Genomic DNA, 18,447 nt, shown 5'->3' on the forward strand with positions numbered 1-18,447 from the left:
GGGTAGTAATAATAATAACTAATGTGATCACACTCTACCACCATTTCTGGATCCGATTTCAACAAACTGACGACCCTTAAGGCACCGAGAGCATTGCGTATACTGTACATAGGGTAAAGGTTCCCGTACAGTCTAGATGGAAGGGGGTTTATGTCTATAAATGTAGCTTTCTGGTAAGCACAGGAAAATATCTGGGCAAATTTTAATATTTATCACTTCAAGATAACAAAAAAAACTGGATCACAATGACTGCTGCATTAAAACTAAAATTCTGAAGACTTCCCTTTCAAATAATCCAGCCCTTAAGCATTGCGTATACTGTACATAGAGTATAGGTTCCCGTACAGTCCAGATGGAAGGGGGTTTATGTCTATAAATGTAGCTTTCTGGTAAGCACAGGAAAATATCTGGGCAAATTTTAATATTTATCACTTCAAGATAACAAAAAAAACTGGATCACAATGACTGCTGCATTAAAACTAAAATTCTGAAGACTTCCCTTTCAAATAATCCAGCCCTTAAGCATTGCGTATACTGTACATAGAGTATAGGTTCCCGTACAGTCCAGATGGAAGGGGGTTTATGTCTATAAATGTAGCTTTCTGGTAAGCACAGGAAAATATCTGGGCAAATTTTAATATTTATCACTTCAAGATAACAAAAAAAACTGGATCACAATGACTACTGCATTAAAACTAAAATTCTGAAGACTTCCCTTTCAAATAATCCAGCCCTTAAGCATTGCGTATACTGTACATAGAGTATAGGTTCCCGTACAGTCCAGATGGAAGGGGGTTTATGTCTATAAATGTAGCTTTCTGGTAAGCACAGAAAAATATCTGAGCAAATTTTAATATTTATCACTTCAAGATAACAAAAAGACTGGATCACAATGACTACTGTATTAAAATGAAAATTCTGAAGACTTCCCTTTCAAATAATCCAGCCATACTATATACATATAAAACTGTAGAACCTTAAAACAAAACAAGGAAAAAAATTTGTCTGATCAAACTTCAATTCACTTGGATTCCCTTTTTGAACCACAATTGGTCATGATTCCACTTGGAAAAAGTTAAAATGAATAGTACATCCCCCACTACAACCTAAACTATTCATTGCTAACAAGATACCATCAAAGAATTATCTCTGCAACAAACAAAATGAAATGAATGCTTGATACAAACTGCAGTACAACTAAAAGACAGAAATCTTTTTATCTATTATGAAAATCAATAAAAATTCATTTTTTCAAAACCAGACACAATGAACAGCATTCAGAGCCCAGCCATTTTACTCCAAAATAAATAATGATGATAAAATTTTCAACAAATTTGTAAAGAAAAGGACATGATAAAGTAGAACACTTGGATAAATACACAATCACAAGTAAGGAGAACAAGGATATACAATATCAAGAAAGACAGCTAAAATGCAGCTGGATGGACAAACCTTATCTATGACAATTAGATCACAAGTAAGGAGAATAAGGAAACACCAATGGCAATTACAATATTTAGACAAAATAGAAGACTCTTCCCTCTACTAAGAGGCATACTTATAAAATTTGCCCCAATGACCATAAATGTGCAACTTATGGAATAATAAAAGCACATAACCAAGAAAAACTCCATAGTGTACCAATTGAAAACCATGACAAGCCTTAAAGACTGTATTCACTATATGTATGACATAGTAAAGTAATATAATCTAAATATCACAAGAAAAGCAAAGACCACCAATGGAGTACAGTATACTGTATTTATAACCAAGGAAAAACCACCAAGAACAATTATAACCAAGTAAAAAGCTTCCATGATCCTTCTAAAAAAAATACATTTGGAAAAGTTTAACCAACAAGAAAAGCTGAAGATGATTAAACAAAAATATAAGACAACAGCTACAGCTAGACATGACCCACTGGTACAAGTGAATGTCAAAAGACCAAGTAAGCAATCCATCATAAATAAAGTACTGTATCTAAAATTTTCAGAACCATTCAGTTTGAAAAAACCATATGAGAGCAGACAAGAATAAAACATGTATAGAAGATTATGAATGGTGATGAAAAAAGAAAATATTTATACATTTTCTTGAAAACACACACTCCCCTAAAATGACCAAGAAAATTAATGTGGCAAGGTATGTGAAACCTGAAATCTGTCGTGTGAAATTTAAAGAAACTGTCAGAACATAATCTACTATTAATATAAAGATTTGTTAGATTATATATTTTCATCTAAAGCATTCCAAAAAATTATAAACAAATTAAAAATTCAAAGACTAGTACTCTTTCCCACTGTTATCTCTCATTAAGGGGTCAGTTTCCTGATGTCTCTCGAATAGCATTAGGTATGATCTATAATTTGGCAGAGGATTTTTACAATATCATGCCCTTGCAGTCATAAACCACAATTATTGATGGTGGGCATAACCTTTCATTGAATAGTTCAACTGCAAGGCAGCAGTTTCTGCAATTATTGACAGTGGGCCTAGCCTTTTGCTAAAAGGCAAGACTGCAAGGTAGCAGCTGTCCTTCTAGTCGCTTTCTACGCCACGCAGGATGTACAATTGTAGTATTTACAACCTAAAATAAGTTAACTTCCTTCATCATTGGATATAGCACACGAAAAATATTGGCAAGTGATAACCTGATAGATTTAATATTCTATAAAAAAAAAAAATTGAATAAAATAAAAAACTTACAAAACTGCATTAAGAATTGCATGTAAGTTAACGATAAAACACAAAATAAAAATGATTGCAATGAAAACACTGACAAATTCTTCGGGGAACAAACTGCAATAAACATAGCAAACATTATCGATTACCTTATCGTACTTACAAATACTTGACATATTTCACCAATAACTTCTTCAATCGATTATTAATGGGCTTAAGACCAAAATACACCTACAAAAAATACAATATTCTAAGAAATTATGATCCAATTACAATATCGCTTCAAAATGATAAAAAAAGCTATACTCCATAGATAGGCTATTATTCTCAAATTCTCAAACTTCATTCTCCATTCCTGTGGATGAAAGCTTCTGGACAGCTATGTACTTCCATAAAATACTTTTGACAAAACCAATGTTAATACTGTACCCCACTTTTCAAATTCTATCAGTAACACTTCACCTCCCAACACAGTTCCTTCATTTGTAAAATGTATTCACATCCGTATAATAATAATGATCTAAATCATAAATTAACAATACTTGAAATAAGAACCAGTATTGTTATTGAGATATTTCAATGTTTATAATTTATTTTTATTGTCTCTGGAAGCTTGGAAAATCAACATAAACCATTAAAATTAAGATATTTTCTTTATGTCTTCCTTCAAATATACTAATGCCTCTAGTAAAATAATCGCAGAGGTGCCCTTTTATCTTGGAATAGTTTCCTACAAGCCGAATGGTTGCAAGTATTTTGTCCAAATAGCATCATTGTTTTCAAATAATTACTAAGTAATGTGAATTGAAACTTATTAACTAAGCCTAAATTTTACCCTCAGGTATATGTTTTAATAATTTAATTAAGTGACACAATGTTTTTCAACGTCAACTGAAGTTTACAGGACCTAAAAGCCTAGACTAAAGGTAAATCAGAGGAGTATTTTCTTGATCATGGGATACTAAATGCTTTATCCCTTTCCTTCTTTAGCTACCCACCACGACTAAAGTTTGGGAGTCAGCAATATGAACATCAGGGGAGGTTCATAGAACTAAACAGAGTTTTAACAATAAAATTTCACCTAATATTCGTATGCATGCCCACCCTCCTTCCCACAGATTACAGTTGTCAAGAGGATAGGCAAGTATTTCGACTTTGAAACTGAAGCAGCGATGTGACATGCACAGCAAGTTTTTGTTGTTGAGACACTGGCGAGTCTCATTGCATTGCCAGAGGCATTAGTATATTGGAAGGAAAGAAAATGGGAAATTTCTTAATTATAAGGAGTAACATCGACAATTTGAGCTCCCAGAGAAGAAGAGCAAAATGAAAGTCAAGCGAGTACGTATAAAGCATGTCTTTTTTTTTTTTTAAATTCCAATTTTTTATGAGATAAACATTGCCAATACTTGTATGCCTCCAGGTTACAAAATTAATATTAGTGAAATACCAAACTTTCATGGTTTAAATGACAATAGGTTAAGCAAATATTTTTCCCCAACTCATGGCTAATTCTCAATATCAATGAAGCTGGTTTGGGATTGATATAAATTACAAATAAGAAATATTTTCTCATTTGAATTTAAAAGAAGTCATGATGGCATTAATAACTAACAAATTTATAACTAATACAAAAGATAAACTAATTTTAATTGCCTCAAAATACATAAGCTTAAGGAGCTCTGGTGGTCAGAAAGAGTATCCAAGCTGGTAGAAGCAAAGTGTACTATAAGTAGGAGACTTGATATCCTTATAGAATGGTTGATAACTGACTTGCCAAAGTACACCTCTTGAAAATATATTACCTAAAATAACAAGTTTTAAAAGTAATTTGTATTTTTCTTGGCTATAGAAATCAGAGTCCTTTGAAATAGGGAATATCTCCAGTGGAGTTCGAGCGGTCGTTGAAATCATTACTACAGCAAGTGAGGAGCTGGTGGTTGTAGCCCAGCCTACTCTCCTATCAAAGACACTCCACTTTTGACCTTCGTCTCAGGTTGAAAGTTAGTTTTAAAACAAGTTTCCATAGTTAAGAAAAATACAAATCACTTTTAAAATATTTTATTTATTCATATGCATATAGAAACCTTTTGTAATTCAAAATAGATATTCACGTATCGGTAGAATAACACCCTAAAACAAAAACTGATAGGTTAATTTCTTTTCTGAAATATGCCAGTCTCCCTGGTCTTGTATGGGAGCAAGGAAGATGACAGCAGCAATCTCCTATCCGCCTTTCATCAGGATGAGTAGGCTGATAGGGCCTGGCCTGTACGTGGTTATGTACTCAGTCAATAAAGGAATCTGTCTCCCCCAAAAGGGGGGAGGCAGTCTGGAATGAAATACCTGGCACATTATGCTCAATGGCTTGGTATACATTTCATCCTCCCCCCTTTTGTTAAGGGAGAATGAGGGTCTACTACTACATATTGATCAAGTCTAATAAGAATGGTGTTCAGAAATGTTGCTTACCATCATCAATGTCCGATCCAGCATATAATGATAATGCTTCTTCTCCCAGGCTGACTAAAGACCCAGTCATTTTACCTTTTCTCTAGACTTAATTTGAACATGCTACCACAGACAAGATCATTTCTGTCCCATATGAAAGCTAGGCTGGCTGCAAAACTATTTGAGCTACCACGACAAGGCCAAGAACTAATGCTCAAGGACTTGTGGGAATACTACCTTGATCAGAAGGCTATGAAGATTATTTAGCACTTCCAAACTCCTGTCCAAATGTAAGACTGTAATGGTCAAAGAGTATACTCTTTCATTGTCTCATGAAGCTAGAAAGAGAAATTTCTTTGACATCTCAATCTTAGTATTGCCGATGCTAAGGAAGGGTCACCTACACTCAAGATCGAGTCTTCTTCAGTTAGCACCTAATGCTAAATGAAGCAAAAGGATAAAGAATATCTCTAACTGGGTCATGTGCTGACAGGTTCTGGGTTTTGGTCACTAATTTGGGCACAAAACAAGATGCCTTCTTCCAACCTTTAGTGCAGGTTAATACAAGAGAGGCCATGTAACTTGCCAACTCTCTTTCCCAATACTACAGCTAACAAAATGTCTTGAGAGTCACATCTGCCTGTTGACCTCCGCCACTAACCCATAGTTGCCAGATGTAATCAACGGATAACCTCAAGAGGTACCATCTTCTCAATTCGGAAAACTAAATTATCGATATCAGAGAAGGGAGTATTATTCCTCCTGTCCAGATAGAAAAGGTGAAATAGGGCACCTAAGCTCCTCCAACACCTGGCCAAAAGTGCACAGCCCAGCATGGGACCATGAATCTCTGTTCAGCTTGGCTACATGGTTAGCCAAGCCAGCCACCATGGTCTCAACCCAAGCCCCTTGGCCAACCTGGCCAATGGAATGAGTGCATGGCCCTGCACAGGGCAGTGCATATTCAGTCAGCCTGGCTACTAAAGTAGTCAAGCCAGCCATCCAAGCCTCCAGGCCCAGAACCAACTTGGCCAATCTAAAGTGCATGGCTCAGCATGGGACTGGGCATCTCTGACCAGCCAGGTACCAAGGTAGTCAGGTCCACCACCAGGTACCAGGCCCTAAGGACCATGGTTGAGTATGAACCCAGAGCCGTTCATTTCACACGAAGTTGTGTGTGTGTATCGTAAAGAGCCCTATTCTTGTGACTATGTCTGGCCTTCTTTGCCTTGTTAGAATCAGGAGGAGGAGGAGTTGGAAGAGGAAACTCACTTCTTCCTCTCACCAACCTTTCCCTAATGTTATGCAAGCAGAAATGTTGACGTCTGAGTGACCATTAACGACAAAGCTCCCCTTAGGGTTACTCAAAACAGGAATCAGAACAGTGGGGGGATAAACACTCACAGGCTCTCGTAACTGACACAACGAGGCTGGGGTCAGTGATACAGGGAGGTGTGGGAGCCAAGGGCTCAGTAATGAAGGGCAATAGGATGACACATACAGGTTTTACAGGCCCTGGAGCCCTCTTACAGCCTTTCAGATTTGATACTTTCACAGCCAAAAGGGTGAAAGCCTTTTTAGCTGCTTTCTTTAGTTTAGAGCATACTGCATGGATCACCACTGGGGTCACAGGCACTAGGGACAAAGTAGACTAGTTACCATCTTGCTAAAAAATTACATTAGGAGCTTATCTGCAAGACTACCTAAGGAAGGCCGAGCCTTCTTTAGGTTAAACTCATCATCAATGGCTTCAAGGAAGAGCTTTCAGCAAAGTTGGAATGTAACGATCCCCTCACAAAACAAACTGGCTAATATAAATCCAAGATCTCCCTCTTCCAGAAGCATACTCCCTGGAAACAAGCCAGGCAGGGGAGTATACAAAGATGCTTCAGCAACCAACAAGCACTGAACATTCTCTCTAGCATTGCCTTGGATGTTGTCAAGAATAACACCAGAGAAGACTTAGCCTTTCTGCTCCTCAAAGAATAAACCCTCTATTAACAGGAGTCCATAATCTATACTCGGCATATGAATATAATTGTGAACAACCATGGCCCTAAAAGCGAAGCGAGTGAATATCTATCACCAGTTTAGTCATTATTATTATTATCATTACTTGCTAAGCTACAACCCTAGTTGGAAAAGCAAGATGCTATAAGCCCGAGGCCTCCAACAAGGAAAATAGCCTGGTGAGGAAAGGAAATAAGGAAACTACAAGAGAATTAATTAACAATTAAAATAAAATATTTTAAGAACAGTAACAACATTTATTTTAATCTTATATATATAAACTATAACAAACTTTAAAAAACAAGAGGAAGAGAAACAAGATAGAACAGTTTGCCCGAGTACACCCTCAAGCAAGAGAACTCTACCCCAAGACACTGAAAGAACATGGTACAGAGGCTACAGCACTATCAAAGTCCAGAGAACAATGGTTTGATTTTGGAGTGTCCTTCTCCTAGAAGAACTGCTTACCATATCTAAAGTCTCTCTTCTACCCTTAGCAATAGGAAGTAGCCACTGGAAAATTACAGAGCAGTATTCAACCCATGAAGTGAGGAAAAACAGTTTGGTAATTTAAGTGTTGTTAGGTGTATGAGAACAGAGAATATGTAAAGAATAGGCCAGACTATTCAGTGTATGTGTAGCCATAAGGAAAATGATCTGTAACCAGAGAGAAGGATTAACCAATGATTGTACATCCTTTTACCCACAAGCAAATTGGTGATTTGTTTCAATAAATCATAGGAAAAGTAAACCATTCAAACTAAAAAAGTCTGATTAAACAGCCTTGGATATGATGGAAAAGTATGTCTTTATTCATTACGGTCAAAGACAAAAGTGAAGTGTCTTTGACAGGAGAGTAGGAGGGGCCAAGCGCCGCATTACCAACCTCATTAACAATTTCAACAACAATTCCAACTCTGATGCAGACATTCCCTTTTCTAAAGGACAAAAAGTTTGCATATGCATAGGAACAACTTATAGTTCTAATAACCCTGAAAAAAATTAAAACCTAAATACAATACTGTAGAGTATCCATAAAATTTTGCAAAGAAGTCTTCAAGGGAAGAATTATTTCCTGACAATAATACAAATCTGACATATCACTAAATGCTTGGTAGTAATCCCCTCCAGAAAACATGGCAAAATTTTTTAACAATTAATGGAGCATATCTTAAATCTCCAAGACATGCTCTATTGTATAACGGAAATAGTATTCTTGATAAACAAGATATCTCACAGATCACCAGATCATTTCTAGTATAACATTTCCTTCCTATCATTGACTACTTAACATCATCTCAAAACCATTTTCTTTAACCCTTTTACCCCCAGGCTCTTTGGAAATTTCCAACCCTTAACCCCCAAGGGGTTATTTTTTCCCCAGCACATTTTGCAGTATATATTTTTTAAATTGCTCTAACAGCCTTAATTTTTGTCATAGAGAGGTCAGGTTGGTCTCATTCTCTTGGAAAATGCCTGAATTTTCTCAAAAAATTATTAGAAATATTAAAAAAAAAGTTTTTATGGCATTTTTTTGCAAGGACGTACCGGTACGTCCATGGGGGTAAAGGGATGAGTTTTGTGAAACGTACCAGTACGTCCTTTGGGGGTAAAAGGGTTAATAAATGGTTCATTTTAAGAAGTAACTATCTCAACTTAAAGCTGGAACATAACACTTGACTCTATAGATATTTAAGGAATAACCCACACGACCCAATCCCAGTAGGCTTGTCAACAGCCAAAGTCAAGACATTTTATGTGAATGTCCAAACCTCAGCATAAAAATTTTCTTAAAAAGTTTTGTAAATCAATAAATACAATAGATTTTGTCAGACTCTCAAACACTTTCAAACTAGTTGGTTATGTTCTTGTTAAAAGTTGGAAATCCTTGCTTCGTAATTTCAATAATAATAATAAAAAAAAAAAATATTAAAATGTCAGAAAACATTAAATATGTAAAAGGCAAGATGAAGATCTACAGGAAGATAAAGGAAATAGGGAAAAAAGTGATAGGCGAAGACGTAACCTTAATGCGAGGTCAGTCAAGATAAAAATGGAGGAAACCTATTTCATGTCTTATCCTGTATGAACCAAAACCAAATTATCTATGATGGCAGTAATGCCCACTAGAACTGGTATTGACACAATACCAGAAGCATGAGTAAACTCCTTTTTCTACTAGGGATAGTCATAAGATTGATATTATTTTTTGGCCGTGTTGGCCAACCCTATGAACGTTAGATATCATCACTCTCAGTGGTGGGGTCAAATGGCCTAATACAATTAGATACCCCAGACAACAAATGAAGCTTTCCAACTGAACAGGGTCACGGTAATAAACCAAATAAATTTCTTCCCATATAAAAGATCAAGTGTTGACTTTTTTTAAGATCAACTTCAAGTACAAAAGTAAAAAAAAATATCACATATGCTAATTTCATGTAGCTACATTCGTAAGTGATCATACAACACATGGGAAACCTTTTGTTACCAGAAATCTCATAGAATACTCCCCAATTACTGATAGCCCTAGTTTTTTCATCAATCTAAATTAATAATACTTATGATTTCTTGACTGCAACAAAGTGTTCCACTATGTGTCCCCGTATCCAATTTCCTCATTCTAAAACAATGATCATTGTTTTACTGATAAGCAATTTAAGATACCCAATATAGAAGTCCTTGCATTAATAAAAATGCTCTGAATCAAATTTGTCTCTTAACAAGTTGTAAAAAAAAAAAGAATGATAACTAATTAAAGTTACAACACAAACGTTAACCTTATAGCTCAGTAAATTTACAAAATACCAAAGCTGCAAGCAAGTTTGAATTAAATACAGCCAAGAAAATGGTTTTCAATGTAACTTTTCTAAATAATCACTGATAAATAAACTTGGTAGAAAAGTGATAAACCACCAAGATGCAAGAGGCTTGCAGCTTTGTCACTCCATTCATTTATTCATTTCTTTCTCTCTCTGTGTACACACACTCATTTTAGGTACCTACACTGATAAGTACCTCAATGGTTTTGTATTGGAATTTTCTTAAACTGTTCCCCTTTCCAAGTTGTAATGACAATAGGATAAATGCAAACCTATGGTTTGTATTTGCATAAATGTGTAATGTTACCTGAAAATCAGGTGTACTGTACTTACGTATTCAAAGCGATCTTTACAAAGCTGAGCCAAAAGGTGGAGAAATCCCAAGACACTGAACCATGAGCACCAAAGTATGACCTCCTCCATCGCTTGAACGTTCATGACACCAAATACGAAGATGAACTTATAAAAGACAAAGTTCCAAAATTTATCTTTGATATGCTGTTGCTCAGAAACTCTTAGTTCTCCAAAAACCAGGCGCTGAATAAGGGTTCCCAGAAGAATGAGAACGCAGTAGGCCATGTTAATTAAGGTCTGGAAAAAAGTAAAGATTAATAGAAACTGCAGTGAATTACTAGCTAGTAATGACTAATGAAGTATCCAACCAACAAACACTACAAAACAGTGTTGTCAATTTCACATTCAGATAAATATTAACCTCCAAAATTTCTATACATTTTGTTAAAGGTAAATGAAGATAATCAATCTTAAGTAGTAAAATACTGTTCATGAATTTTAAAAAATGAAGTACATCAGTTACAAAAAATTTTAAAGGAAATGTAACTTGTAATAGTACAGTAGCTACAAGAGTAAATTTTTTTCTTCTAAAAGCTTCAGTGTTTCTAGTTCAAAGAAAAAAGTAACTCGATCATCATACCAAACAATATCTTCGATTAAATCATGAATTTCTTCTTAGGAAAAAATCAGTTACAAACTTGTAAGCAGATGCAAAGTAGGGCACAAAACAAAATTTCGGCAACTTTCAGTTTTTTGTAAAAACTATTAACCCTTTTACCCCCAAAGGACGTACTGGTACGTTTCACAAAACTTATCCCTTTACCCCCAAGGACGTACTGGTACGTCCTTGCAAAAAAATGCTATTTAAATCTTGTTTGCCTAATCTTGATAATTTTTTGAGAAACTTCAGGCATTTTCCAAGAGAATGAGACCAACCTGACCTCTCTATGACAAAAATTAAGGCTGTTAGAGCAATTTAAAAAAAAATATACTGCAAAATGTGCTTGAAAAAAATAACCCCATGGTGCTTAAGGGTTGGAAATTTCCAAATAGCCTGGGGGTAAAAGGGTTAATAAAAGTCTCGTGTTAAATAAGAGATGAGACATGAATTGTGTTGGGAAATTTCTTTCTCGGAAAAGTATCGTACACACTGAAGTTTCGCAGCAACATCTACAATACTGTACCCAAATTTCTTTCATTAAATTTACTTACTTTCTCCAAATGAAATCTATTTGGCCGTCACAGAATAGTAAGGGAGCTAAATATTAAAAGGTTATTTTAATTCAAGCTCAATCATTCTATGTGTACAATAACCTAGTACCATTTCACAGGGAATAACCGGGCCCACTAGAGCATATGAGGTCTTAAATAGGTTTACCCTAATAAGTGATACTTTTCTATTAGCTCAGCTTAATATATCTTTATTTTTTTTTGGTAGTGTTTTCTTAGGACTAGGTCTACACCTTATTTACACTGTGATCTCAAAAAACTGATAAAAGTACAGTAAACCTTACAAAATATTTTAACATATAAATTAAAAACGGACTTTTCACGATAAAACTCATGCTAATACTGTAATACTTATCTGGATACTGTAATTAAGCTAGCCCTTAAACCCCCCCCCCCCCCTCCAATCCAATTTTTAACCTCATTGGCAACCCTACTGCCTCCTATTCTGTCCCGCCATTGCAACTCTGTCTGTTGAACCAAGTGTTCACTACCCTCTCTCGTCAGTTGTGTAATACTGTACCAGAAGTGGGGAAGAATGGGTGGGACTAGCTAAATTATTCAGGTAAATATTAACATGAAAATTTCATATTAATAAACACTAACTCCGAATAATCTATCTAGCTCGACTATCTACTCTTACGAGTAGGGATCAGGAAGAATTTCCCCCTTTTTGGAATAATTATTATTATTTCTCAGAAGTAGACCCTCTTTCAAGCAGGTTTCATTGAACATTATAGCTGCCTAAGTGGCATTTATTTTGTAGTACAGTGAACCCTCGCTACTTCGCGGTTCGACCATCGCGGATTCACCACTTCGCGGATTTTTTCCATAACCCATATATATACAGTAATATATATATACTGTATATGTATGCATGTATTTATGTATATATGTAGGTATGTATATGTGTATACACATAAATATATATATACACACACACACACATATATATATATATATATATATATATATATATATATATATACAGTATATATATATATATATATATATCTATATATCTAAAGTAGGAAAATGTGATGTAGTTCTAAGGGAAAAGTATGGGAAATATGTCTGGGTAATAAGCAAAGCTCTACATCCAGTTTGTTTCTACATTATGATCAGAGATAAATGTAAACAAAACATTGGTTGCCATTTTTTATCGTGCTTTTTAGCATGTTTAGGAAATGCATGATATAAAATCACCTTTAATATTTGTGCCTGTTTTAGTTTAGGGTACTGTAGTACATGCATTAAGTGTTCTGTACATTAAAGGGTAGTTTGTTAACAGTACTACGTACAAGGGAAGGTTTTAAAAGTCTGAATATACATGTTGAATAAATAGGTAAATATGGTGTCACTACTTCGCGGATTTTCACCTATCGCGGCCGCGACTGGAACCTATCTACCGCGATAAACGAGGGTTCACTGTATAGCTTTTCAATTCCATCCTCTCAATTACCCACAAAGTACTAGAGCTCGCTCACTGTTGACTGTTGCCAAGAGAACAAGAAAGGGCGACTTGCCAGAAGAACCCGATTAAGTACAACTTTGGGGGAAGCCAGGCTCTATGACGAGCAATGGCGAGTGATCAAAGAACGTAAAAATATTGGGCAGTCTCGCCTTAAACATGTAAGACAACATTGATCAACACCAAGGGGAGGCAGACTGATGTCTGGAGATGAACCATAAACTCTACAATATTAGATCAGGAAGGACTAGAAGACATATGTCCTTGTGTTCTACAACAGCATCAAAAGACCACCCATTTGGCCTCATTGACTCGACGAGGATAGAGTCAATTGATTGGGGACTCCAGAAGAGAGACCTTCATGCATGAAGAACCTCCTGAAGTCTCCACGCCTGAAGCCGAAGCGTGTGAAGCTCATAATAGTATCGATGAAGGATCCTTCCCCGTCTAAACACTCACCGTGAATGGAACAGGGCCATCAAATACCTGTCCTTAATTTAAGAGGATCTTTGCTAACAATAACATGAGCATGATGTAGGAAGGAACAAAAGGAAACCTCAATGCTTGTGAATGAAAGATCTTCTAGACTACATAAGCATTAATAATGATCATAGGTTCCTCTTCCACCAGTATCATGTACTAGGAAAGCTGGAATGAAGCAGATAGTAGGAATTCTGTGACCCGAAGGTCACTGAAGAACAGGCATGAGGTATCCAAGAGTGTAGGATCTAATGAGCGCAGTGAATACATGAACCGCATATAGAAACTTATACTTGGGGAAGGGAATGGTCCAGATATGTAACCTCTCGACTCGTGTACAAGGCAAAAACATACTGTATGCAGGAGAGATCGGTCAGGGGTGTTCTTGTTATTTGGCTGGAAAAATACGTTCTTGTCACTAGGTTGGGCGAGAAGAGAAAATTGTAGGCAGTGACTGGTCACACTGAGACATCTGAAGCCATGACAAGAGCATCTGGACAATGGAGGTAATCTGAATGTAACGTGTGTACCCTTAATGGATGGAAAAAAAAAAAAAAGTGTGGTGATCGTGCGGGTGACCATCATATGTTTTGATGATTATGGGCTTACATAATTGTGTTTGAGGAATTCATACACACAGAGGATTATGTTAGTTAAATCTATACACGTGTTTAGACTTTGCGCTTACGTATGAAAGGCAACATGGTTAGAGACTGTACGCATAGTGACCTTGTGTGTATGCGTAAATGCCTGTACTGTCAGAATATGTAAGTGCGGAGTCATTGCTAGTACATATAAAAAAACAGCAAGGTCAGAGACCTTACTCATAAAATTCTGTTGTGGTATGTGTCAAATTCCTGTACAAGTCCACGTAAAAGGCACTGCAGTAAGTTGAGCCAGTGAAAGTAGGGGTCAGTAACGTGGAAACCATGAGCGTGGAATCCTGGTGTGCATATGCATAGTCCTTACACACTCGTACATGAGGGACAGTGCGGTAAAATATCATAGGTAAAGTCTGTTCACATGGTAGGTACATAGTACATTCCAAGCCAGTACGCATGAGCTCCCGATGCAAGTGGATTCTCATGGGGGTGCCTTCAGACCAACAGAAGCAGGAGCATCAAGTAACAACATTTATTCATGTTACGGAACCAATTTAAGTACGTGCCTATTCCTTCTCTTCCTAAAAAGAAAGAGAGTGCTAGTCCAGAAGGGAGGAAAGAAGGCCAAAGCCTGTCTATCCAGGCAAGCAGTATGTTCTTGGTACAACACTTTCTCCCATGGGAAGAAACCGTAGGAGTTGAACATACGTATCTGTCAATCAGACTTCATTGACTTCTTTAATGATGTAAAGTACAGTATTCTACTTGTTCTTCAAAAAACCGAAGTGAAAATCTGTGTAGACGAGGCAGATGATACGTCTTTAGCGCCTTCTGAGATCAGCAGACAACGAAGGAAAGGAGGAAGACACCCGTCCCCTTTACACTTGGCAGCGGAGAAACTCCATCTTCCGACATAGCACCAAGGTAAACCAATGTCTTTAGGCATAGTATTGTAATTGTGCAACCACACACAGGATAGAACGGCAACAAACATGCCACCCAACAGGAACCAAAATACAGTATTGGATAATGCCAAGTAGCACAGAAAAATAACAAACTCATCACAAAACACCACAAGGGGGGAAGCCACTCTAGTGCAGTCCAAACCCCAATGAAAGAGAGGTGTTGTTGAAAGAAGCCAGCTCCTTATGGCTATGGCTTGTGTTTCTGGACTTCTTTAACCTCTCCCTCTTCTTTCTCTTCAACTTAAAAAGAAAAGTCAGAATCAGAGTCAGAGGAAGAGTAAGAACAGCGTTCATGCTTCTTCCTCTTCCTGGGTCTTGCTCCAGGTAGTCTATATACAATGCGATGACACTCTCCCAGGTTGAAAATCAAAGAGAAATTGCTCCAACAGGTAGCCTTAACAATGGGATACACTATCACGGGGAGAGGGAAGAAACACTCACAGAAGACCAAAGGCCTCCAACAAGCGAGGCCAGAAGCACAACAAAAGATACAGAGGGAGTACTGTAGGTGATATAGGCCCAGCACAAGGTTCGGAGTAAGGGGTGGGATACACAGATGCTGAATTAGGGAGCTGGGTAACCCCAGACACAGGAGCAACATAAGCTTAGATTTTGGCAACTTTTTTACACTTAATTTCAAGCTCCACACCTCCAAAAGCCGGCACCAATTGCGCAAGAGCCACTGCACAGGTCTTCACAGTTCTTTAAGGCTGGGGGAGGAGACTACTAGAGTCCCTGACACTGGGGCACTACCACAACTTTCTCCATTGACATCACTGGGATTACTGGGGGCCCTGGGCAAGAATTAGCCTAAGCTACAAGCTCCCTCAACAGTGTCATGTAGGGCCAACCTGAAAGACCTAAGGAAGCTCAAGACTTACTGAGGTCAACCTCGTCGTCGACAGTCGGCATGGTGACGGGTGAAGAGCTTCCAACTTCCAAAAGGGTGCAACGAACACTAAGAGTACGCCATACACCACCAAAACCTGAAAAGCTTGATGATGCAGGTCCAAGAATTCTTTGCTCCTGACACACTCCCCGTGGACCAAGCAAAACAGCAGCAACAGCAGTCGCAGCTGCCGAGGAGACTGAAGCATTAAAAGTTTTCTTTGGTGTCGTAAGATGCACCGAGGGAATATGGGTCTACTGCCGGTTTACTCATAAATCTGTGGCAACATCAACCCTTCTCCTAGCAAGTATGAACATCTTGCTTAACTTCCCTCATGGAGTCCAAAAATACATTCAATTTCTGCAAAAGAAAATTAAAATGAATAAATTTGGCATGGAGCTAGCAGTACATGCGTACTTATGGCTGGGAAAGTGGGCGGGGCTCCTTGCCCGCACCCTTACCAACTGACTAACCACTGGTTAACAAGTTCTAAGGGCAGTCTCCAACTAGCACTACATCAATCTACCTAATTAAAGGAAGAGGGTTTGCATGTCACGTAGGAACAAATGGCACTTAGGTGACGAGAATGTAGCAGGACTGTTAAAAGAATGAAATTTTCACTATCACTTAACATTAATTTGTGGAAAAAACATTACTTGGAAAAGTTAGTGAGACAAAATTAATCAAATTCCAAAGGGAGTTGGTTTGGGCTTTAATGTCACACATCTTGAAAAAATCAAAAGGATGCAAAGCTTTCAGAACTGAAGTTAATAAGCAGACGTGTAGTAGATCTATTGCCATTCCCTAATGACTGCCTGGACTCTATTGCACAATATGTTAATTGATTGAACATTGTCAGAAAAGTGGGCGGGGCTTTAGTCTTATTCCGTTCGGAAAAACTTTAGTGAAGCATCAAACATGTTTTCTAGTTAAAAATCTTAATCTTACAATTAAACTTATCAACTCATACTGTATAACCTTTATCAGGAGTAAATGATATGATTAGATGTACATATACTTTTATTTCCTTTTATAAACTTCTTTAAATAGTTCGACTATTTCATATTTGGGCTTTAATATACAGAGGCGTAAAGAAACATCTGAAAAATCTTACAGCGCATTTCACAAGATGTGCATTATGTGAAATAAATTGGTTATCAGAGTGATGCCTTATAAACCGGAGTGACGGTCTGAATGATCCCCCGGTCACAGAATTCTCCTTGATAATCTGCGCATGCGCGAACATTATCGTTTGCCAGTGCATACGAGGTTGATGTTTTATTTTCCTATAATGTTAGCGTGCTCAGCTCAACATTACCGCTTGCCAGTACATACAAGCTTGATGTTTTATTTTCATGCGAGCGAAGCGAGCTAATGGCGGAAAAGAACCATTATACAATGTCAAGGAGAATTCTGAGACCAGGGGATTGTTCAGACCGTCACACCAGTCAGTCATAGTTGGCCTAGTCTTACCAACTTTCACAGCCATAACTGAATAGTACACAAAGCATTTGTTTGCCACAATGCTGTTTTATGGATAATATGGAATTAGGGGGATTACAGCATATCAATTTTCTTTCTTAAGATTCAATTGGAATTTAGGGCTGAAAACTCGTATGTTTTTTATGCCTTTATATTTCGGTTAGAGCGTTTGTAGGACGTCACGTCATAGTTCAAAATATAATCAAAGTCCTAACCTCACCTAACCTACCTACTCTAACCTAAATATCAAATATAACATATACCCAACCTTCTACAAACTACTCATTCAACTTTCTTTAGATGTAATTCATCATATTCATCGCAGCTGTTAGTAATTGACAAGATAGTTTATCAGCTGTAATATTTATAGATATTAAATACCCTAACCTAATAGGGCAGTCACCTTGCTTCTGAATTTGAGTAAGCAGCAAGGAAACTAACCTAAAAATTTAAAAAAGTTTCGACGTAAATGTAGCCATGGATAAGGTAAATAAAGGCTAAAGATGCTTAGAGTATAAGCTAAAGAGATTACACTACAAGGTATAGAGATCGCGGCATCAGCTTCAGCGACTTACCCATATGCAAAGTTGTTCATGGAACATGAAACTAATAACTTCGGGAATCAGGTAGGGGGTCATCTCCCGTTCCTGACTCCTATCCTCCACATGGTAGAGGGACACTTCATCTTGCACATCCGAGTAGTTGTGTTTCTCCAGTAACTTCTCCTTCCAGTTCGGATTCTGTGCAACCTGGACGCCTGCATAGTACACAGAAAAGGATAACAACAAAAAACTGAATCCTGTGTACCAAGTGAGATTTGGCAGGGGGAGTCTGTCGAGCACCACTGGCATGTTCGGCTTTTCGTTATCTCTTCTTTCTGTTCTTAGACATTGACGCGAATAACTACATGGCAAAGGAAGGCACGGCCACAAATGATATTCCCATGTCCTGCGAATGTGCTCCTCCCAGTGGCACTGTCACGTAAAAACAATGTAGCCTTACACCTGCCACTCCGCACGATGAGCCATCAACCGCATTCAAGTATTAGGTCTCAAACATGAAAAGGTTGTAT

General features: G+C 37.4%; 1 protein-coding gene across 1 annotated transcript in view; it reads right to left on the reverse strand.

Moving 5' to 3' along the window:
• Positions 1-18,402, reverse strand: part of LOC137621569 (E3 ubiquitin-protein ligase AMFR-like) — a 55,122-nt gene extending 36,720 nt beyond the window's left edge. The window contains exons 1-2 of the mRNA XM_068351973.1: positions 17,951-18,402; positions 10,299-10,556 (exon numbers count right to left, since the gene is read on the reverse strand). Of these exons, the coding sequence (XP_068208074.1) occupies positions 10,299-10,556; positions 17,951-18,226 (534 nt within the window). The 5' untranslated portion in view covers positions 18,227-18,402. The remainder of the gene's footprint in view (positions 1-10,298; positions 10,557-17,950) is intronic.
• Between the last annotated feature and the right edge of the window lie 45 nt (positions 18,403-18,447).

This window comes from Palaemon carinicauda, chromosome 28 (genome assembly GCF_036898095.1).
Source record: "Palaemon carinicauda isolate YSFRI2023 chromosome 28, ASM3689809v2, whole genome shotgun sequence".
Lineage (NCBI taxonomy): Eukaryota > Metazoa > Arthropoda > Malacostraca > Decapoda > Palaemonidae > Palaemon > Palaemon carinicauda.